Below are 23,589 nucleotides of genomic sequence, written 5' to 3'. Positions count from 1 at the left end.
CCCAGAATGTTTTTTTCAGCCATAGGAAGTGCATGGTGATTGTTGTTATGCAAGATTCATATCTTTATTGTAATCCTCAGAGCCCTGTCTCTGCAGAAATAATGTGTCTAAAGCGTAGACCTATTATAAACGGAACTGTAATTTTCAAGTGATTACTTACCAGTGGGTCACGGAATCAAAAACTGTATAAATAGGGTGAAATGCTAGTGTAGGGGTTGATTAAAATGGCCATTGTAATTCTACCTCTGTTGTAATTATTTTCTCATTGTCTTGGTGCAGATAGATTTCATATGGGAAATTTCAAGTGTGTTAATTAGCATATTTTACCCGAAGTGCCCGAGCCTATTCACTCTTAATTTTTTTTTATAAAGATATTCAAAATACTTGAGCCAAATGATTAGATATGCAAAGCTCAATTCATATGCTGCAGTCTTTTTACTACTTATGTCAGATACAAGGCAACATGTATAGATTCTGGTCGTGGAGGAAGAGTGTATTTTTTTTTCATTTATTGCAGACAATCTGAACATTAAGAGTAATCTTTTAAAGTTGTTTTAACACCAATTGACCTTTTGTGTCACATGTGGAAGAAATGTGTCATCTTCTTCTTCAAACCTGTCTGAAAAATTATGTTCCCAGGCAACTGATGTGCACTTTCACTTATGTTTTTAGGGAAATGTATTTTCTTTAATTACGGTATTTTTAAACATGTCGTTAAGTTTGGTGTAGTTTTGGCACTTAAACCTCATTGCTTGTGCAAAAATATGTTTTTTTTATCTCTTAATGTCTTTGACATTGACTTTTGTTTTCACACAGCGATCTCCTGGGTGAAAGTCCCATGTTGACCCATCCATCCAACCCAACTTTAAACTTATATTTTACAAAGGCGGCTGTGGCTCAGTTGGTAGAATGGTCACCCACTGAACGGAAGGTCAACCGTTTGATCCCTGACTGTGGCAGTGTGTGAATGAATTTGGTGCAATTTGTTTATTTATGGTGCACCAAAACAAACAGGCAAATTTGCTTCTGTTGAAAATGTTGTTGTTTTGGAACATCATTTTTGTGAGACAAGGCTGATTATTTGAGTGAAAGTAGCTAAACTGCAGTATAAAGCTATTGAAGAAAGTGCCAAAAAGAAAAGTCCTCCATCCAAAATGTTTGCAGAACAGAAAAGTATAGACATATATATTTAGATGTAGGGCTGCATGATAATTAATCCTCTTCCATAGAAACGTATTGTGATAAAATCATATTTCGAGATAAATTAATACACAGTTTTGTCATCTAAATTAGTACCAAGCACATACCATCTCAGATTTCTCAGGAAATCTCATAAATATATGCATATTTATTTTTTTCTCTCTATAGTTTCTCTTGTGACTATTTCAGACTTACTATCAGACTTACTATATTAAGTTTGTCAAGTATTTCATTCACACATACACAGTACAAAAAATAAGCGTTATTGAGCAGTTATTTCACATATTCACTATTTATTTATGAATGACCAGAAAACATGATATATAATGTTGCATATAATTATCAAGATATAAAATTACCTATATCAAGATAGACTATCCGGCCCTATTTACATGCAGCAATTCAATATTTTACAACTCTGACTCTAAAAAAGTTGGGTCGCTGTGCAAAACGTACATTAAAAAAAATGGCTCATTCAGAAAAAGTCGCTGTTTGAACATTAAATATCCTCTTTGCGCTGTACTATGTCCAATTAAATGAAGGACGAAAAATAATTTGCAATTCATTGTTTTTATTCCTGTTTTTGGCACAGCATCGAAACTTGAATGGAATCAGAGCTGTAATAGGTGGAAGTGGCGCAACTTTGAAGTCAATAGCACACAATCCATAGATGGTCTGTTTAGCCCGGGAGAGGTCGGTGGACTGCTCGGCTCATGTTGACGTCCTCACAAGCCACACAAGCCGGAGTCAGCGCCTTCACAGGCCACTCACAGAGAGGCAGAGAGAAAAAAATCAACCAGTTCAAATGAGAGCAGCGCAGGGGGGATTACTTGGCCTCTAACAGGGTTTTGGCTCCAACATTAAGGTTAAAACCCTTTTCTATTACCGAGATCTCTGCTGATGTTGCCCCCGCCAGCCCCGACCCCCTCGAGCTTCCAGCTCCTTGCCCCCTTCGTGTTTGCAGGTTCAGTGCCTCTCTGCTAGGTCATTCTGTCAGGCCCCCTGATCAGCAGAGGGTGACCGGGGACCAGGGGATGGCTCCCGTCCAGACACACAGACAGCCGACACAGGCCCCCATCCACTCCCCCCCCTCCTCTCTCTCAGGCTAGAGCTAAAATCGATACGGGCGTCTCCGTGTTTAAGAAGCCACTCAGAGGCAGACGAGCACCTCTGTCCCAAAGGCTGATCTCTCAGCTTAAGGCCTTGATTGGCATCCCGAAGATGCGAGGCGCTGACCCACAGCTGTCCCATTAGCAGAGGGTTAATGCTGAGATTGATACTGAGCAAATAAAGGAACTAGGTGTGGGGGTATTTTGATAGACTGTCTATCCCCCTCTGACCCAGAGACAGACCTCAGTTGTATTTTGGCTTTTAGGGAGTGGTAGGCTGCTGCCGGATCCTCCTCTCTGACTCCAGTAGCGGCTGTGTTACTAGATCAGATGCACCCTGTATTTATTTGACTCTGTGTCTTCTGTTTTGCAAGTGTATGCCTTTGTGTATATGTGCACAAGTGCGCATGTGCATGTCTGCGCGCCTGCCGTTGAATTTCAAACAAGTGAGTTTCCTGTGGAACTTCTACTTCAGCGAGGAGATTTTGAAGCTGGTGGAATATTTGAGTCATCGATGTAACTGAAACTGAAAATACCCCCGTTCCCCTCCTCTCCACCTCCCGCTCTGTTGCTCCGTTTTTGTTTTGAGTCGTCAGCGAGGAGAGGGTGGAGCACGTTTTTGGAGTATGGAGCCTGGCAGCTCCCTCAGGCCTGCTCTGAGTCACGTCATAATTGATCTTTCTAGAAATTGTGGCAGCTAGCCGTGTAAAGCCTAAATCCGTGCAAGATGTGCAGCTTTTTAAAGATACTGCACTCGCGCATAGGGCTGACTTTATACTACACTCTTTCTCCCCTCTCGGATGGTAAGAAACAGATGAGGGGGAATAAAAGGCGTTTGACAAAGCTTAATGCAGAAACAGGCTCGTACAAATTCATCTCAGAAATGAGGAGAGGAAGAGAATAAGGCAGCGTTTAGTGTCTCTCACAGCAGCCAGGTTGTAAGGCTTTGAACGCTCCTTGATGTCCTGCGTTCTGCTACATTAGTAGCACTCAAATTAGCACCATGCCAAATTCCACACAACAGTGGAGAGACCGGAGACTTCTGTGGTCGGAGCTTGGGGGTGCGGGGGGTGGGCTGAGTGTGAATGACTTCCCCTCAACGTGATTCATGTAAGAGAAAATGGCATCTCATTGGGACTTTCAATGATTTAGATAGCAGTCAGACATATTAATCTGGGAAAATGTTCCGTTTTGAAATCAAAGGATAATTGATGACCCCCTTCTCCCCCACCACCGACTCCCCACACCCGCGCACACACACCTTCGCCAGACTCGTGCTCCCAGTACGCTGAGAGGTTCGCGTCGTCAAATCAAGCTCTTGTCTTTCAAGTTGCCTTTGCTACTGTAAAATGTAATTAAGCAGAACAAGGTCCGAGGGGGTTATTTTTTCCACTTAATCAGCAGCAAAATTTGAAATTAGTAAATCCCTGACGCCCTGCTTCTCTCTTTGTTGGGTGGAGGAGGTGGCGGCGGCGGCGGAGAGGGGGAGTTTGGAAATAATATTAAGCTCTGTCTTCACATGTCACTTCTCCTTCAGCAGGTTGGAGGAGCCACATTTGAACGACTGTCACGGAGAATTAAAACAGGGTGGGAAATAAGTGTGTCACCAGTGAAAACGAGCTGAGCAATATTGACTGATTGCCTTGGAATGGGATGGAAAACCAGACAAAAATGTGATGTTTCCTGCTTAAATGAGATGCTACACAATGTGATCAGCCTTGACAGGTGAAGACAGCTAATAGAGTTCTGTTGCAGGTTACCATAACACACCCACACACACACACAGGGCTTGTCACTTTTGCTGATGAGGATCCAATATCAGAGCAGGTAATTTAGCTATCCTCAGCGGTCATCATCATCCCCGCCGCCACTGCCGTCATCAGCATTTTATCTTGGATAAATACAAAACATTGTGTGTGTATGTGTATGGACTGACAGGGCCAGGATTGCCGTGTGATGTCCAGAGTCACATTTTTTTTTCAAGTCTGTTGGAACAAGTGACATTTCTGTTAGCCAGTGTCAGGTCGCCATCCAGTCTGTGTAAACAGCTCCAGACAAGACCGCAGAGTTAGCAGGACACCCACATCTTCACAGTACGGGAGTCTGATTTTCTTAACAAACGCTACTTCTTGCCAGTTGTAGGATGTAACGATATACTCGACTCACGACTCGATACTATTCACGATACTAGTTTAACAAGAAAGAGTCCGGAAATCTACAAAATGTATTACCTTTTCTTTATCAAATCCAATTTTCTTTCTGAGGAAAGGTATATTCTATAAAACACGATGAATATTTCCTTTTAAAAATATATCTTCAGTCTTAAAACAAATCCCAAATAAAATAATAATAATAAAAAAATATTACAAACAAAGAATATCTTTCTCTTTTAAGTAACGCTTGGCCTGTGTTCCTAGCTTGGAGTTTACATGTTCTTTCAAGGAATTTCAGCACATAGACCCCTTATCAGAAAAACGGCGGGAATCAGAAGTAAACTTAGTTTACCAGAAAACTTTAATCTCAGGGAGAGTTGTAATTTGTTCTGAGCATGTTGTGTTGTACGGTGGGCTTCCCAAACCCAAAAGGTATGTAGAGTAGGTAGATAAGAATGAAAGTCTTAATTTTTTTTACATATACATTGGATTATTATTTTATACATTTAAATATACGTTTTTCTTTATGTTCCCTATCCAGAGTGAAAGTTATAATATCGAGACAGCATTTCAACAATAAGATGAAGAAAAAATCCCCTGAGAAAGTATATATATTTTTTGCCAGCTAGATTAATTTTATTTTTTATTGCCGTTCAGTTTTCTTGTAACCGAACCGGCATGCATGTGCATTGTCAATGTTTGTTTACAAATAATTTGTCTATTATCTACCTTTTTTCAGCAGAAGCTGAGATCTCTGGAAATTCACAAAACACATTGTTTATGTCTGTGTGTGTCATCTTCTCACCAGTTTCTGAAGCCAAAGTTTATTTATAGAGCACATTTAGTGCTGTACAGTTATTAAAATACAATACAATTATACACAAATATAGTAATAAATAAACAATGAAAACAATAAAATAATACTAAAACAGTAAAATATTCAAATAGTAATAAAAACTAAATTTAAAAGGAAAGAGTTAAAAAGGAAAGAAAATAACCATAAGTAAAAAAGCCAAGGATTCTTGCCTAGCTGGGACTGAACGGCAAGGAGAATAAATAGGTTTTTAGTAATGTTTTAAAGTGCTCAACAGACACATTGCAACACGTTTCGGAAGTACCTCTCCGCAATAAAGACACCAAAATGTTGCCACACCTTGAATTTGAAATGAGATGGTTCATCCTCAATGTCAAAACCTTCACCTGTGCCCGCCATGTTTTTGTGCCATGAAACAGCGACTGACGCAAGTAACATAGGATGTTGAATAATGAAAATCAATGATAATAATAATAGTAATAGAACCCTCATATGTTAAAGAACACTAACACAATTCATTTTTCATCTCACCGATTTCAATCGCCACATATTTGTATTTCGAAGTGTCTCGCTAAGTATTGTTACATTGTTAGCCGGTTGACATTACCAATCTGTTCTCATTTCACACTGCTGATAACTGCATTATATTGATGCTAATCACAGTTGGTGGGTTTTGTTGTGCTGGGACACTTGAATGATGATCCTTGAGTCGCTGTCTGTTCCTTCCAATACGTCCTTCTCCACAATAAAGAAAGTCCTTGTCCCGGAGTTGGGAAGGTCAAACGGTAAACGAGGCTTTGATATGCCCAAGGAAAATTTCAATCAGAGCCCTTTGTAATAACATTCATTGTACTATTTTCCTCTCTCTCTCTCTGTCCCTCTCACTCTCTCTGCAGTATAATTCCCCTGGTTTTGCGTCTATAAATATGGACAGGGAAGATGTATAATTTCTAATGAGAAAATATATCCCTTTGGATTGAAAGGCAGGGCTGTTCCATGGCTGCTGTTTGTTAGGAGGAGAGATGATACCTCAGGCTGTTTTGGTGGAGAGAGGAGGGGGGGTGGTGGTGGTAAGAGGAGTCTGGCTAGGTCATTGCACATTTACAAATTAGCATTTCAATCATGCAGGTACATGGCCAGCCGAGCAGAAAATATACATGTTTTTCTAATACAAGGCACAAAAAGATAAACAAAACAGTGGCCGTGTTAGTGGAATTAGCATTTCAGAGCTAACTGTCACTGTGGATTCTGCCCGCCGCTGTTTGCGACTCATAACTAAAAGTAAAGGTGCCTATTCCGCTCTCATATCGCATTCAGTGTTAACTCACAAACTGGTAGCATTGTGTAATAACGGCTATTAGGAGATAAATACAAGATCTGGATTGTGGTGTTTATTTGGCTGACATGATGTGACATTTGAATAACTGTATGCTCTCTATGATGGGCATTCTAATAAGCCTATGCAAACACCCTTCTCCCTCTTGCTCTCTGTCTCTGGGGCATTAATATTAAAAAGGACTGAGCTTTAGAAACACAGAGCTGGTGAGCTGCCTTACCTGAGACTCTCGGCATAGCAGTGTGCAAATGAGAATCTCCACGCTGCCCTGTTTGACCTCTGTGTTATATTTTCATGTTCTTGACTATTTTAGAATTCTTGTTTATACAGCTCTGTTTTAGTTGACATGCATGCATGCATATTTCTTCCTGGTAGGTCTGCCTGTGTGTGTGTATGTGTATGTGAGATCTGGTAGGCTTGTGACATATATATATATACACTCTTTCTTTCTTCTGTCTTTTGGGTGCAATTTCCAGCTCCCTCCTGTAGGACCTATTTTCTGTGACAAAAAACGGAGGTGTTTATATACTCAGTTTTACATACAGAGCGCACAGCTCTGGCGCAGCTCCGGCGCTCTCCAGGCACTCGGTGCTCGGTCCCTGTGTGGCGCAGCCGCTGAAGACTCAGTGACAAATGGCAATTATATTTGTGTGTTCTTCATGAATCCATCAAACACTGGCCTTTTAAAAATGCTCCCCAGATATTTGAGGCTGTCAGCTACTAGTAGCTGGGACCAAATTGGGATGCTGCTTAGACAGTCAAGAACCACTCACCCCCTAGTTTCCCCTGTGATGTGTGTGACAGCGTGTGTAGGGGAATACCATGTTTTATTCAACTACAAATGTACACTCTCAACAGTTGTTGATGTGCTAGAAATAGGGCGGTTACAAGTCCAATTTGAAGCGTCTGTGCGCATGTGTGTGTCGACTTCTTCCTCCAAAACACGGTGTTTTAATGCAACCTGTCAGGTTGTGTGTGTTCTGTTATCTCAGGACACATACCCTACCTCTCTACAAGCTTGTGGCACAACTCGTATGATTTTTAAAAAAACTTTCTGGGAATTGTTCCTATCAAATTTTGATGCAGTTTGTGTTTCCTGCTGTGTAGGAACAGAGCAGCAGCACTGAGTCTCCATCAGAACAGTTCTTTTTTTTTTGCATTTATCAGCTGAATGTTCGGATAAGGAATTAAACTTTATGTTCAAAAATACTAAACACTAAATATATATATATATATCAGAGTTCAATTAATTTGGATTTTGCGCATGCTGACTTTTCCTGAATCTACAAGCATATTATGTGTAGTTTTGCACAACACACTGAATATTTTCTTCCCCTCTGCTGCAGATACAGTGAAAGTTTTTGATGCACCAATTTACCAGCCTAGCACAATTCGAACAGGACTTAGTGTAATTCTGCTTTCTCTCATTACGTCTTCATTTGTCTCACAGTGACTGTACAAGTCTGTCATTGCCATCTTTGACAGTATCATCATTATCATGATCAATGATTATGATATTACTCCATTGTGTCCATTCATCTCAGTCACCGTGTTCATCAGGATAAAAATAAAGACTATGCAGGAACCTGAAGCACACGACTCTGCAGACTCGAAGCTCTTTTTTGGGCTCTGCAGTGTGTCAGAAATCTGAGTTGCCGCTTATGTACTCTGGGTTTTACGTGGTGGTTTCTTAATAACTATTTATACTTTGGGTAAATTGAAAGCTTGACTTCCTCAAAAGGAAAGGTAATTATGCCTCCCAGTCCACTTCGGCCTTTTTGTGCATGAATGTGTGTTTATGTGTGTGAGCTTGTGTGGCTAGTTTGTTTAACCTAGATGGGAAAGAGTACTGTGTTATTATGCGAGATACTACGGTGATTGATTTGTTAAGGAACTGTCACCCTCCAGGCAGGAGTTCTGCTGTGTGCATCGACTTGACAATACTCAAGAAACAGGTGAATATTCTCACTGTTCAGTGCGAGTTGTGCCGTGTTTGTGTATGCTGGGTCTTTGCTAATTAGTTTGGACAAGTTAATCATTAGCTGTAGAGACATTTCAGCCATCAGCCCCATTAATGTGAGCCAGTGTTTTTTTGTGTTTGCACAGAGAAATTTGTAGTTACACCGAGGAATCAAATAACTTGACAAAACACCAATCTTGTGATTAGGCCTGTCACTATAACACATTTTTAAGGATGATATATTTTCCCAGAAATTTCAAGATAAACGATAGTAGTGTTGGATCGATGTTGTTGTAGTTTTATAACGATTTTAGATCATAATAACTTCATCCTTTTTCACCAAAATAAATTTTTTAATCTCAAGAATCTTACACATTACAATTGATATGTGGAAAAAGAATTATTAAAATGTCCTAGATAAATAAAACATAAATAAATAAACTACAACCAAAACAAATAAAATAGACTTTTAGGCTGTTAACAAAACATTGCACTGTGATAATCATTATGTATTATATTATTTTATTATTAAAATCACAAACAGCTGGAATGGCTGCTTGGGAAATATAGTTGTGTTTTTTCGGCAATTCATACTGCCTGTCAAACATTTACAGCTTTACTTTAAACACAACACAAAAAAAGCACAAAAAAGTCAGGCATGTAAATGACAATATATTGAGTACAGGAAAAAAAAATTTGTGTCCATTTTTATATATCAAACGATAAGTCGATATAGTAATTATCGTGACTATCGTGATTAGAAGAGGTGGATTTCTGATTTTTATTTCTGGATTCTGCCAGTGGTAAAATATGAATCTCGACTTGTTGTCCAACCTTGAAGTGAATTAAGACAAATTAAGCCAAATAAATCTAAGTTGCTGCAAAGTTAGTTTCTTGAAGTAGGTCGCAGCTTGCTGTATAGCCAACTTTTGGTTTGTTTGTCTGTTTGTCAGCTAAATTACAGGAAAAACTACTGGCCCGAATTTTCACCAAACTGCTGGAAGGCTGTAGTACAGGCCAAGGAAGAACCCATTACATTCAGGAGTGGATCTGAATCTCTGGGCAGATACACAAATTATTTTTCACTTTTCCGAACAATGTGAGATCAGGCATATGTGCTGCACTCATGTGGTGTTGGAATATATTGGTAAAAATTAGTTCAGGACTGGGAAATTCACATGAATCCCAATCCTAAGTTGGAACAACAATTTGGAATTCTTGTGAAAATTTTGGTGCAGCTTTCATGGCTCAAGTTTCCTTTGCTTTTCGTTGTCGCACAAATACTAGAATCGGCTCTCAACGTGTTATTTAAAGTCTCAGAGCAATAAAATACAACACATCTAAATCTTACACCTCATGAACACACCAAAGTTAGAAGAACAACTTCCCAAGTTGGGAAACGACCACCCAAGGAGAACAAGAATGCAGCATTGACCTTGGAGGAGGTCTTTGAGCTAATAAAGGAAAAATAGATGTGTTACTGGTCTGTGCACCATGAGGTAACAGTGGCACAACCAGATCACTATAATGTGATACAACTTTGACAAGCTAGAGGATCAATTTGAAGGAAAACATCCACTTGGTAAGGTAAAAATTATTCATGGCCAACCCATGTAAGGCCCACTGTGTTGATATGTCGAAAACCCCACTTTGGTGTGTGTGTGTGTGTGTGTGTATGTTCCTAGCTTTCTTTTATGATAATGGTTTGCCAAGGATTAAAGAAAAAAATATGCAAGGTGCATGTATTTAAAAAAGGGGTGAAAAAACGTAGCAAGTTGCAGCTGTCAGAGGTAAAACTGGAGAACAACAACAGATGAATCTACTCTGAGACTCCTTGTTAGCCAGCTTCAGTCCCTCCCCACATTGTCATGGGCAGCCTGCAAAGCTTTTGTCTTTTGGAGAAGAAAATCCATCAACCTGATCTTAAATCACTGCATAATGAATGCTATCGTGCGCTACCCAGTTGTCTAATTCAAATTGCATGGAATCCTGATCCCTAAAGTCTATATTTGTTTATGGAGGCAGCATGCAGAAGCCTGAATGAGGAGAAGGCAAAACCCAGTGTGTGTATTTAATTGCTTTGTTTTACATCCACATCCACGTCCGGCCTCTCCCAGGGTGATGTGTTGTTAAAAAGCGCGAGGCCCGATTCCCACACTCTCTCTCTCTCTCTCTCTCCCTCTTGTTAACCGTAATTGCACTTGTTGGTGAGCTGACGAAGAAAATAGAGATGGAAAGAAATCACCAGCATCATATTAAGTTTCAGTTTGCGCCCACTTTGGAAAATTTGTTTATTTTTGTACAGCTGCAAAATCAGCTTCAGTTGTTAAATAAGGCGCAATATGATGGGTTAAGACACCATATATTCAATGTATATACAGAAAGTATAGAATAGGAAGAACAGAATAAGTATGGTTCACACAGACAGACTTAAAAAGGGATGAATAATTCACAAAATCTCAAGTTAACCATGCAGCGGCTGCGCGTGCACATGCTCGCCAGCTCTGATGTGGAGGGAAGCTAATGCAGGAGGAACTCCCAGTAGAGCTGAATGTGCAGGTGTTCCTCTCAGTAAAATGCCACCTCCTTTGCTCACTCACATCCTTCGCCTTCTTTCTTATCAGACAGGTCGCTGTCTCCTGACTTTCTGTGGCTGTCACACATACACTTAGAAAGGCCATCCCTGAGCCTTCAGAGGAAAGGAGATCATTACCGTTGCAGACAGCAGCTATTTTGTATATGCACAGTATCAGAGGCTCTCTTCTCTTCTTACTGCATTAATCTCTCCTTCTCGCACACTTGTCTTAACTCACCTGGGTACTGCTCCCGCAAATGTCTTGTCTGTCTGCCTTACAGCACTGGCTTTTGTGAACCTGTCACATATGAGGTTGCTACATCTCTCCGCTGCTTTCTGTCATCGCGGGTTGAAATGTTTGCCATGTGATCGATATGATCATGTTAGGAATCGGTGGCAAGATTTGCTGAGAATGATTTAGCTGAGAGAGGTGTATCTATCATTACTGTGTTCGGTTTGTAAGAACTGAACATCACAAGCTGCAGCGACTCTCTATGTGAGTAAAAGGTACGGAGTGCAGAGTGCAGACAAAGTTCTCTTCACTTAAAATAAAGTTACAGAGCTATCACACATTTACCCCCAGAAGGGTAAAAGGAATCCACAACTCTTTGTGTTGCATAAAAACAGACGCTACAAAATTACAGTATTAATGTAAGACACTAGTTCATTTTGATAGGACTGTATTTTAGTCGATTTTTCCGTCTGTTTGGTTTTGTTTCTATATTCAATATTATTTAATACTTATCTTGTATTAATAATAATGATATTAATACATTTAATTGGTATAACACTTTTGAAGGTACTCAAAGATACTTTCCATGATAAAAACAAAATCAAAATTGGTATTAAATAAATACAGTACACAATTGCGGAATAATATATACAGTGCAGATGCATCTAAAAAGATAAGTCTTTATCTGATTTTTAGACCACTTGAGTCCACAGAGACAACTGACTGTAAGGGGGGAGGCAGTTGCAACAATCTCTGTAGCGATATGTGGAAAAATGGGAAATTTATTCACTTCACTGTCCAATTTTAAGTAAAAACTAGACAACCAGCTCTTTTCAAAACGTGATTAAAACTGAAATCCTTTCCTCTCCATGTCTCCAGCTCAGCCCCAGTCTCAGCCCGTGTCCTCGGAGCCTGCCGAGGGAGAAGCTGGCACGGACCAAAATGGCTTTCGCCACAACAGTACTGGCACGCCCGCGCTGAGTAACAGCAACGGCATCCACCCTGGCATCAGCGGAGCCGGGGCCACGCGCACATGCTCATGCGGTGCCAGCATCAGCGCGGGCGCCACGGGCGGGTTGGGCTCTGGCTCAAGATCAGCGGCGGCAGCGCCGACAACAGAGCAACCCAGGAAGCAGCCGTCCACGCCCGTGTCCCAGAGGATGCAGAGGAAACTGAGGTCCAGCCTGTCGGTCAACAGTGACAGCAGCCGACGCAGCAAAGGCAGTTCCACGGGGTCACAGAAACCTCCTCTACCAGAGGGTCAGTATCCACACACACACTGTAAAAAAAAAAGTTAAACAATAGCTACAATAAAATTGAGGCAACAGATTGCATGCAGTATTATTACAAGTTTAGTTAATAACTTAACGGGAAGTGACTGTCATTTAAAAACGGACTAATTCTATTGTGTTGGATTCATTCAAAAGTCTTTTGATTTAGAATTACATGCACATAAAGATTATATTTAATTCTATATCAAACATTTTTATATTAAAGTTAATTAAGCAACTGCCTCAAAATCAAGGACGCATTTATATTTAATACAGTTTATCAAATATATTAAGTAAAATTAAATGACTACAGAATAATTTATTACAGTGCAGTGAGGAAAACAGCACAAACTCGCAGACAGGCAGACACATTGGTACTAACTTAACTAACACTCGTTCGTTTCGCTTGCATGCTTCTGTTTCTGCATAACATCATCTGTTGGTCATACACTCATTTCATTGGCTGTAAGGATGGCTCAGGAGTTGAGTTCAGTGTATATTTTAAATGTATTTGTATTGTTTATAAAAAGATTAAGGATTAAGTTTATTTAATCAAACTCAAAACTTAAATTCTTATTTTTCTTAAATCAAAAGAACAGACCAGTCATTATACTATGCCATAATCATTTATATATAAAAAATGTGTTGATACAAAAGTATAATATGTAACGTTTTCGCATTCAAATGTCGACCTATGCTATATATTTTGTCGAATTGTGTCGGGATATTATCTGAAATGTATCCAACAATTTTCAGACCAAGAGAATACTATAATTTTGATAAAGGTAATGTTCTATCGGTTGTTTTTTTACAACATATTTTACTGGATGGGGGATTATAGTCATCGGAAGAACAAGCTGAGCAAGTATTTGCAGCAGCTGTCTGAGGAACAGCATAAGGGAAACACAGATTTTAATGTGTAAATGCTTTATTCATGTGTTTTTAACGGTTTTAATCTCTGAGTCTGATGTTTTGGAGAGGAGGAGACCTCTGTTAATAATTTGTCTCCCAGTAAAAACCCCTGAACGTCTGGAGTTATTAGAAACAAGCTGAACAGCGATGTAGAAACACTGTTATTTAACGTGAAGCTGCTTTATTCAGTGTTTAATCACTGGTTCCATATGATTTGGAGAGAAGAAACTCTACAGATAATTTCTCCCAATAAACACTGAAAAAATCCTCACTGAGGCTGAAGGCTGATGCTAAGGACAGAAATGCAACAAATAATTATTGGTCTTATAAAATGAGTACTCCTGTTAATGTGCAGCTGTGTTATACATTGAAATATAAATGCAATGTCTGGCTAAAACACATGTCAGGAGGCTCTTCTGGAATAATACCTTAGAAGATATTGATAACACATTTTTACCTTCTCTCACCTTTTAATAATGGGAGTGCCTGCCCTCTCATATTTACCACTCCCGTCAAACAAATGACGCCTCCTCCCGCTCCTGTGGCTTTCATTTTCTTTAACAACAAGTCAGTGAGTCCGTTTGTCATGCAGGGAAGCCGTCACTTTGTCAGGTGCAAGGCCGAGGTGAGTCCAGTAATGAAGGCGCTTGGCTGGTCCTTTTCCATTGGGGAGATAGGTGTGACCGTCTAACGAGGCCTGAGAGCATGGGGTGCCTATTAAAAGTCGTGACCAGCCTTCTTCGGGCCCCTCACGGCCCCTCACACCTCTCTGGGCCCTTTCTTGCTCTCCCTATATCCCGTCAGCACCACCCTGACCCTCATTAATGTCGCATCCCTCCTCTTACTATTGTATGGAGATGCATGTGTTTCCTCTCTGTGTTCTGTAGTATTGACAATATGAGACATATCTCTTTCTTACCAGGGCTAGGCATTTAACTATTTTTTAAATTCAAATACTTGCTTATGATTATTATACTCGCAAAAAAATGATGGACTCCAAACCTTGTGAACTAAAGGTACATTTGTTTGGACAAATATAATGATAACATCAAAAATAAGAGTTATAAGAGTTTAATTTAAGAGCTGATATCTAGATATCTTTCTTGATAATAACCAAAATTATTATCAATAAAACCATGGAAAATGTCTAGATATCAGCTCTTAAATTAAACTCTTATCAGCTATTTCTGTTGTTATCATTATATTTGTCCAAACAAATGTACCTTTCGTTGCACCAGCCATTAAAATGAGCAAGAAATTGAAGAAACTTTATATTGACGTGTGCACTATTTTTAGAACGATCCGCTCAGATCTGTTGGCGCGCGACCCATTCTGTCGTTTAGGTTGGAGATCTATTTGGAAGTAGCATGAGATATGGGAGTTGTTGTCTTTGTTAAACAGAAACCATTGCTGATCTGATGTGACTCGGACAGAAATAATGCTCAAAGACAAGTTAAAGGTGATAAAGTATTAACAATGTGGCCTGCATGAGCCACTTGGCAAGCAGCTAATGAAGTGCTTGAGTCCTCATCCCCATCCCTCATCAACCGACTCAAGGCCTTTGCTATTTTGTCTTCTGATGTGGGCTTCAGCTCCAAGGTGAAGATGGAAAACAAGATGTGATGTTATGTGTTATTAAAAGATTCACAATGGTCAGGCTCAGATACAAGTTTAAATGAAGGAGAAAAGTGGGCAGTCAGATCTTTATTTGATGATGCTTGACTTGAAATATGCATCAGATTGAGTTGTAGGCGAACAAAAACAAGCACACATGCACACCTCGCAAGCAAAGGTGGATGCATCCGCCAGAGACATTCCAGACACGTCATGTTTTCTACGTCTTAATTGGTAAAGAACAGAAGAGACAGGGTGCAAAAAAACACAACAACAGCAGCTCAACAAGTCTCATTATGGCTTTTGTGTTGCTTATTTGCAGACACGAGAGCTCTCAGAATCAATATGTTCGCTCTCGACTATTTATTTCCCCCCGGAAAACAGCCAAGCTGTGGTGTTTGAATGTTTACACGGATTAACATAATCTGTTTGCCTGTGAAATTAGCCTCCTAAACAGCCCCCTGAACACAGGAAATAAAAGGCGTAAGCTAGCAGGAGCTAGCTCTGGGGAGTCTGTGTTTCTTGGCACACGGCGCCGTTGGCACCGTAGCCAATCTGTGATAACACGCCAGCTTCAGAGGAGTCATTTACCACGCCGCTTTTGTTCAGCAGGGTGGGTTGTCTCAACTCTTGTGATCCAGTTTGTGTTTTTGTTAATCGTGTGTAATCAGTTAAGGTCTCCAAGCTGCTTTAGCCTCATTTAGAGATTTAGGGCCAAGGCCGCGAGCGCAGTCTTTGCCTTGATGTGTTTGTGTTGTGCGAGCTCCAGTAGCTTCAGTCATGCATTATAAACAGGCCTGCTTTAAAGTGTTGGACCTTCGCTATCCAGCCAACATCCTCTGCCCTCTTTACCCATGTGAGCCTTCTGTTCCATGGCCACCAAGGCATTGTCTGATCAATCTCTCTGCCTTCATCTTTGTCAGTCTAGCCATCTCGCGCTCTCTCTCTCCCTCTTTGTGAGTTTGAATGTTTTGCACAGCTTGCCGCTCTGAGGCCCATCCAGCTTGTTTTGTGTCATGCCGCTCCCTTTTTTTTTTTGATGTTAGCTTTCCAGATGTCTCAAACTATTTCCTCAGAGGCGCCGGACGCTGTTTTCGGCCCCAAACTCTGAGCTTCATCGCCGCTCGCTGACATTAAACAGGAGCAGTGTCAGTGTGTGTCTGTTGGTTGGTTTCACTCTGTGTCTCTGTCTGCCTCTCTGTCTGTCTCTCTCATGGAGATGTGCCTTGCGTCCAGCTCTCTTGTGTACAGTATACGACCCCCCCCCTCGTTCCCCTCCTCCTTACTGGCTTCTCTAAGATCCAGACTAATCGCTGGTGCTGAATTATACATCCAAGTGAATAGCTGAGCTGGCCGGCCGCTGCTTAATGCCTATGTACTGTGTTTATAGTGTATTCACAGTCTGCTGTTACACTCTGCCATGGCTATACCCTCTGGGTCCTTCAAAGTTTGTTAGGATGAACTTTGAGGTTTTGTGCATGGAGCTTTGGCTGGGCAGCACTTATTGTTCTCAGTGGCATTTTGTATCACTCAGATGGCAGCACACCACAGCGGATGCCAGCCTAGAACGTAGTATTGAGTTTTGTAATGCCAGCATGAAACAAATCCACAATCTGCCCAATAGCAATTTGCTGCATGTCCACACCAGATGTTCAGAAGTGAATTTATTCTCATGCATCTTCCATCACTGCCAGTGTTATGGCCTTAGATAAGGATAATAAGATGCATTCAAACTTCAGGCACCCTCACAGACACACACACACGCACGCACACACTCGCTCGTTTCATGTTCACTTCTCTATCTTGTTTGTATCACAGTCAGCTAGTGCTTCTGGTCAGCTCTGCAGCCCTGAGCACTGCAAAAATAGGGTAAAAAAAAAAAATCCCCTCTACTTTGATTAATCAAACATGAGCATCCAGCGGTCCTCAGCTTGCCTTCCATGCCGTCCTCCACACTCTCCTCCTTTCGCTTTCCCTCTAACCCAATCAGTAACAGCCCTTCTGACAGCTCAAGATGGGCTGATGAAAGTTATGCAAATGTGCCCTGTTTGTAATGCTATTTTTCTGCATCCATCCACATCATGTCTTTTTAACACTCCAAAGCAGTGGTGCTGCACTGGCCTTGGTTCAAACAGGAGACAGCTGCAAGGAGTATATGCCAGGCACCATTACCCAGTGATATGTAGCACGATTAGTGACTTAGATACGACAGAAGTTCTGCTGTGGAGCAGCTTGATTACTGAAAAATGTGATGTAATCTGCGGTCTATGCATAAACAATTCTATGGCTAACCATTTTTCATTTTTTTCAGTTTTAGCCTAAAGTTTTTGAAAGCAACTTTAGGTTGAGCGTATTCCTTAAAGAAGAAAAACAGATAAATTAAAGTATTTGATTGAATTACTTCACAAACTTACAGTATATTGAAGATAAATTATGATTAAGATTGCTAGAGTAAAAGAATTCTGGAAGAAAACTCTGCATCCTCCACTAACTGCAGGCATTACTAACACACTGTGTCAGTGGCAGAGAAACATCTAATTTGTTCTTTTTCATTACCTATTCAAGACAGAAGCTTTTTTAATGAAACTAATTCCGCCATTCAGAAACAGATTTGTGATGGTTAATGGGTATATTGGTAATTTAAAGGGGAACTCTTTATTGCCGTGCAACAACAAGCTGAAACTTGCCCCCGGCTATTTAAAGGCGGTCTGTGAGGAGGTTAAATGTTAATCAGAGGTGTGAGCGGTGCCGGCATTAATCCACCTATTTATCGGGAGAGACTCTTGGACTTTGCTAATCATCTTTGTGTGATCAACCTAGCAGTTTGCATGATAATGCCACAATTATTTAACAGTCCGTTAATCAAAACTGCAGGAGAGGAATTCATTTCTTTGAATTTCTCTTATTTTCTTCAGACCCCGCCCCCCGCCTGTTCAGCCCTCACGCTTGTACTGCATTCCTACTCTTTTCCACCTGTCAGCCTGCCGAGCATGCAAGTCCTCATTCAATCACTCTACATTGCTTTCATTAATAGAGACTAATCTTAGCAGAAAGTGTAGAGTATTTACTGTATTTATTACAGATGCACCCTTGTGTTTATTTGTGTTTCCTGTCTGTTTTTTTTTTTTTTTTTTATTCACATATTTATTTTACTTTACACCTCGTCCACCTCGGCTGATTTGACCCAGACTGCTGTGTCCACTGCATCTTGGCCTGCCTCTTCTGCGAGTTCCTGACACTTTGCAACATGGTGGTGACGCAGGCCTCGTGCGGCGCGTGCACCTCAGAGGCCTGCTGCTGCTGCTGCTGCACTGACGACCTGGGCGACGACTGCAACTGCCCCTGTGACATGGACTGTGGCATCATGGATGCCTGCTGTGAGTCCTCAGATTGCCTGGAAATCTGTATGGAGTGCTGCGGCATCTGTTTCCCTACATAGGGAGGCCTGAGCTGGTGGGGAGCAGCGTGTCTCTGCGGGGGATAACTGGACCCTGGATGGAAGAATGGAAGGAAACTGCTGCTGCTGTCACTTTGAATTCAGTAGCAGACAGACGGAACATTTGTGTGTGTGTGTGTGTGTGTGTGTGTGTGTGTGATGGTCGACATATGTGTTTGTGAATGCCTTTTTCTTCCTGTGTGCTGACTGTAGTGTGTGTGTGTGCAGTAGTATGGTGCGGTTGAGTAAAGCATGCTTTCAAAGATGTATTTTGACACTGGGCTTCTCTATCAAAACCAGCTCAGCAGGAGCTAGAAGTAACTCCAGATATATGAAAATATCAGTTAAGTCTTCAGTGTATCATAAGTTGTTTCTGTTAAAGGCATGCTATGCAGGAATTGTCAATAACTGTTTGTAAATACAACATTTAAAGTTGGCCCCTCCTCCCTGACTCAATGACAATGAAAGGAAACCAGGAAGTCATTTTGAAATCAGCTTTGTCCGCTTGGTATTCGGCGGTACTACATTTGCACCTTAAAATATCTACACTTCTAAATATACAAATTATACATAATTTGGGAAAATGAATCAATCACTAGACCACTTTCTAGTGTGACGAGCAAAGTAACTAAAAACATTAATTTCCTCAATATTGCAATAGTGCTTTTATAATGCCATTAACGGCAAACAACTATAGATGATATTATACAGTCATGTAAAAAATGATTAGACCACCGTGTTGTTGTTCATTTGAATGCCTGGTACAACTAAAGGTACATTTGTTGTGAGAGCTGATATCCAGACATCTTCCATGGTTTTATTCATAATAAGCAAAATCATTATCAAGAAAACCATGGAAAATGGCTAGATAACAGCTGATAGTTGAAAATACGTAGTTTTTCAGGGTGGTTACGGGATCATGGTGGAAAAAGTATGTCGAGCCCTGCCAGAGGGTCCAGAACACAGAAAAATTTAAATTTAACACATAAGAAAATACAGGTGAGGGCTGTCGTCGGTTTATGGCCGTAGCCAGATTGTTTTTTGCAACAAGCACAGCAAAAACAGACCAGGAGCTGTATAAGCTAATGCTAGTGTTAGCTACCTAGCTTGGTTAGCAAGAGGAAATTCTTATTCAAAAAAGAAGCCAGAAGTGACCAAAATGCCAACTTTAACTCTGATGTGAAAACACAGTGTGAAAGGGTCAAAGTTCTAAGACAAAAACACTCGTATACCATGGTAGTGGCCTGTCAATCATAAGATAGCCCCGCCCTAAAGCATAACCTCCTTAATTGTCTGTTTTACTATCAATGGGACCTTCCTTTACAAAATGGATTGGATCAGTATAGAAGACTTCATCTTCAGGCCCAGAGATTGCTGCTTGGTCTTAACATTGTTTTTCTTTCTTTTCCTAAAATCCTGCATAGTATACCTTTAAGTATTCTATCCTTTACGTAAGAAGTATTATCATAGACTGCCTTAAAGATTTTATTGTTACATCAGGAATGCTGTCTAATTGTATCTTATCTCTTTAGTCGTTTTGATGACCAAAGTGTTGCATACACTAAACAAAATGATTTATTTACTCTGATTTTATTTTCAATACTTGTGTTTTTTTTTTTTTTTTTTTAATGCTCAAAAACTGAGGTTGCGGTCTTAGTACTGTACAACACTGTAAAAAAGGTTTATGTGACAGTTCATACATTCTTAGTTGCATACTGTAGTTTTGCAACACAGAATTTCATTTACAGTTATCTACTGTAGCACTGTAGAACAGTTAAAACTGGTGAAATATCATAAGGTGAATCAGGACTTCACACATGCCACCTACTCTCAAACCAAAAGTAAAGAATGTGCCTGTTTTAGGATGGTTTTACTTTTATTTTGAAGCATTTCTTTGAATTGAAGTGGCAGGTTATTACAGGAAAAACTGCACAACGGTGCTGATGAGCACATAATTGTTTGATTGATTGTTTCCCATTTGTCTTCTGATTTGGTTGTATTTGAAGCCTTGGGTTTACTGGAAATACAGCACACATTTTTAGTGCTCACTGCAACGCAAAGACAGACAATGTATAGAGCTCCTCTAATGTCAATGAGTAGACTTTTTCAGTAATTATGGTCCAAGTCTTTTCTGTGATGCTGTTTTACATACATACATACTGTGTAAGTGTGACTTGTTGAACTGCACTCTGTTCATAAGGGGTTTGATATGGAATTAAAAAATGGTGACCCTGGTTGCCATATAAGCGGCTTTCGGGTATCAACCCAAGTGACTCGCAGTACAAAAAAGGAATCATGAGCTGTCGTGTTGAAATGGTAAACTAATGCAGGGTAAAGGCAGTTTTCTTCTCCTTTTTTTCTGTTCCTTAATTCTGTGTATCTGGAGATGAGTTTGTGGTGAATCACCAGTGGAGTCATTTCCTTGTCTCGGAGATCCGCTTTGATGTTGTTTAAGTGATGATACTTAATGCTGGCCTTCATTAGCACTGCTTACTAACTGGTTACAATAAACGTCCCTTCCTAACACCAACAGATAATGTGCTGTCATGTACAGCCCATCTTATGGCACACTGTTATTGTGTGTGAGGAGGTTGGATAGGCACCTCTGCAGCAGATAATGTGCAGAAACTAAACCTCATTTTCATGTTTATGTGCAACTCACGTCAAGAGTGTCAAGAAAACACCACAGATAATGTGAAGAATTCATCTAAAAAGAGACAAATGTATACATGTAGCTACAGTAGTTGTCCTCTTATACTATCCTGTTGTATGTTTTTTTTTTATTTTCTTCATTGCCTTACACTTGATCCGGCCTAGTCCGCATGTACATGGGGATTATTCGAAGAAATCCAGTACACACAAGCACTTATTACGTAAAATCTCTGTCTAAATAAAAACAAAAAAACGTATTAAAGCGTTTTTAAGAGTGTGCCACGACAACAGGTGGTCTGTGTTGTGGAAATGTTGGATTATATAGCAGTGACTTTATAGTGCATGCTGGTGCACTCAATAGAGTGGAAGAGTAACTGTACTTATACATGTAACAAGTCCTGTTAGCAAGGATAGAAACAGCACTATTTTTGCATAAATGTTGACTCATTTGTGACGCCTCTCAAGGAAATAACAGCACACACTCTGATGTTACTAGCCAGAAAACTTTTTTTTTCCTTTTCTTGTTTTGTTTCAGTTCAAATACAGTTCACATGTGGACGAAAGGCTAAAAATAATCCCCATGTACATGTACGTGCTTCGTTTCTCAACTTGGAGTTCACCGCTCATTTTCTTAGTTTTGTACATTATTGTCAATCTTAAAGAGTTTTTAAAAAATAAAGCATAAAAAAATAAAAATCTCATTCATCTCTTTATTATGTTTCAGTTGCTCGAGTGGCAAACTCAACCCACTCAGGTAACACCCAGAGACAAAATGTGACCAACAAGCCTCTTTGAATATGGAGTGTTGTGCATCGTATGTTTTAATATATCTTAAAATTTACATTTTTGTATTTCTCTCTAAAAGAAAAGCATTAAAACTCCAAACTGATGCACTGAACATTGGTTTGAGGCATCTTGTGCTATAAATTTGAACTTGCCAGTCAGGAGTTTACAATGACTCTGGAGATATATTAATTATATCAAATAGAGCTCCTGCAATTGGACAACTATTTTGACAAATAATATTTTCAATATTTTTTAAAAATGCCAAACTTTTGGGGATTCTAGCATCTCAAATGTCTTGCTTTCCTTTGTTTTACAGGTGCATCTGAATACATTAGAATAGTCCATTTCCAGTAGTTCAAGTCAAGTATTGAGTCATATAGATGGACATACTTTTCAGAGGCCAACATTTCTATATTAAACATACTTTTTAAAATTGGTCTTTTGTAATATTACATTTCTTTTTGAGACACTGAATGTTCGGTCTTCATTAAATGTAAGCCATAATCATCATAATTAGAATAAATTAAATAAATGAAGATATGGAATGTTTCATTCTGTGTGTAATGGATCTATATAATGTGTTATTTCCACTTTTTGAATTGAATTTCTGAAATAAATAAACTTACTATGATATTCTAATTTATTGAGATGCACCTGTACATATGAGCGTGTATTTGACATAATTTTTTTTCTAGATCTGGCTACAAAAAGGATCAAATGCAGGTGTTGTTTGACTGGAGAAGTTACTTGAGCTTGGTTCTGGGTAGTTTCTGTCGATACCTGAAAGGTTATTGAGTAACAAATCTCAATGTGCATAAATGTTGCACGACATGAGCCTTGTGTGTTCTAAACATCGCTTTGTATCTTCTTGTTTCTCTTGTGAAAGAGGCAGCTGTGCTGTGAGACGTGCCCTCTGCCCCTTCACAGCTCTGTGCTTCACGGTGCTCCTCCTCAGCTCCTTCCTCTGTTAGAGATGGAGCTCACCTGGCAGCAGCGTTAGCACTAACACAGAAACATGGCCAACAACACTCAGTGAGTTCATCAGGGAGCAGGGACCTCCTGCTGGCTGGAACAGCAGTCTGACCTTCAGCTGACACCACCCCCTGTTAACCCCTCAATTAACCTCCACGTCAGACCCCCTGCTGGAGGAGCAGAGAGGAAGAGACCCCCCTTTCTATTCTATCTTTATTTCCTTTTATCATTTTCTGCCTGGATACACCCTGCCCCCAGGAAATTACCATCTGATTTCACTAATGCGTTGGGGGAAAATATCACTGTCCAGAAAGTCTGTAATCACACAGGAGTTGTACTTTTTCTTTCACTTTCTTCAGCGTTCACAGAGGAGGCGGAGGGTTGAAAAATATTAAAAACTCCAGGTAGAGTGTGCAGTGACCTTTTCACAAAGTCGTCCACCTTTCCTCTCCTCTAATCAATCCCCCTCTGATCGCTCACTGTGTGCTGGATTGTAATGTCACAATTAGGACGGCTCCATTGTTTCTGTTTGCCGTCTGGGGAGAAATTCAGCACTTCTCTGATCTC

General features: G+C 40.2%; 1 protein-coding gene across 3 annotated transcripts in view; it reads left to right on the top strand.

Annotated features, from left to right (window-relative positions):
- Window positions 1–22,657, top strand: part of mdfic (MyoD family inhibitor domain containing) — a 28,440-nt gene extending 5,783 nt beyond the window's left edge. For 2 of the 3 annotated variants that reach the window (XM_059326222.1, XM_059326223.1), the window contains exons 4-5: window positions 12,259–12,639; window positions 18,365–22,657. In XM_059326222.1, coding sequence (XP_059182205.1) covers window positions 12,259–12,639; window positions 18,365–18,615 — 632 coding nt within the window. In that variant the 3' untranslated portion in view covers window positions 18,616–22,657. Of the gene's footprint in view, window positions 1–12,258; window positions 12,640–18,091; window positions 18,283–18,364 lie in introns of those variants that run through there. The other variant, XM_059326224.1, reaches the window with a different exon arrangement.
- Window positions 22,658–23,589: the final 932 nt, after the last annotated feature.

This window comes from Centropristis striata, chromosome 22, assembly GCF_030273125.1.
Source record: "Centropristis striata isolate RG_2023a ecotype Rhode Island chromosome 22, C.striata_1.0, whole genome shotgun sequence".
NCBI classification, from domain to species: domain Eukaryota; kingdom Metazoa; phylum Chordata; class Actinopteri; order Perciformes; family Serranidae; genus Centropristis; species Centropristis striata.
The sequence above is the reverse complement of the archived record's forward strand: the minus strand, read 5'-3'. Positions and strand labels throughout refer to the sequence as shown.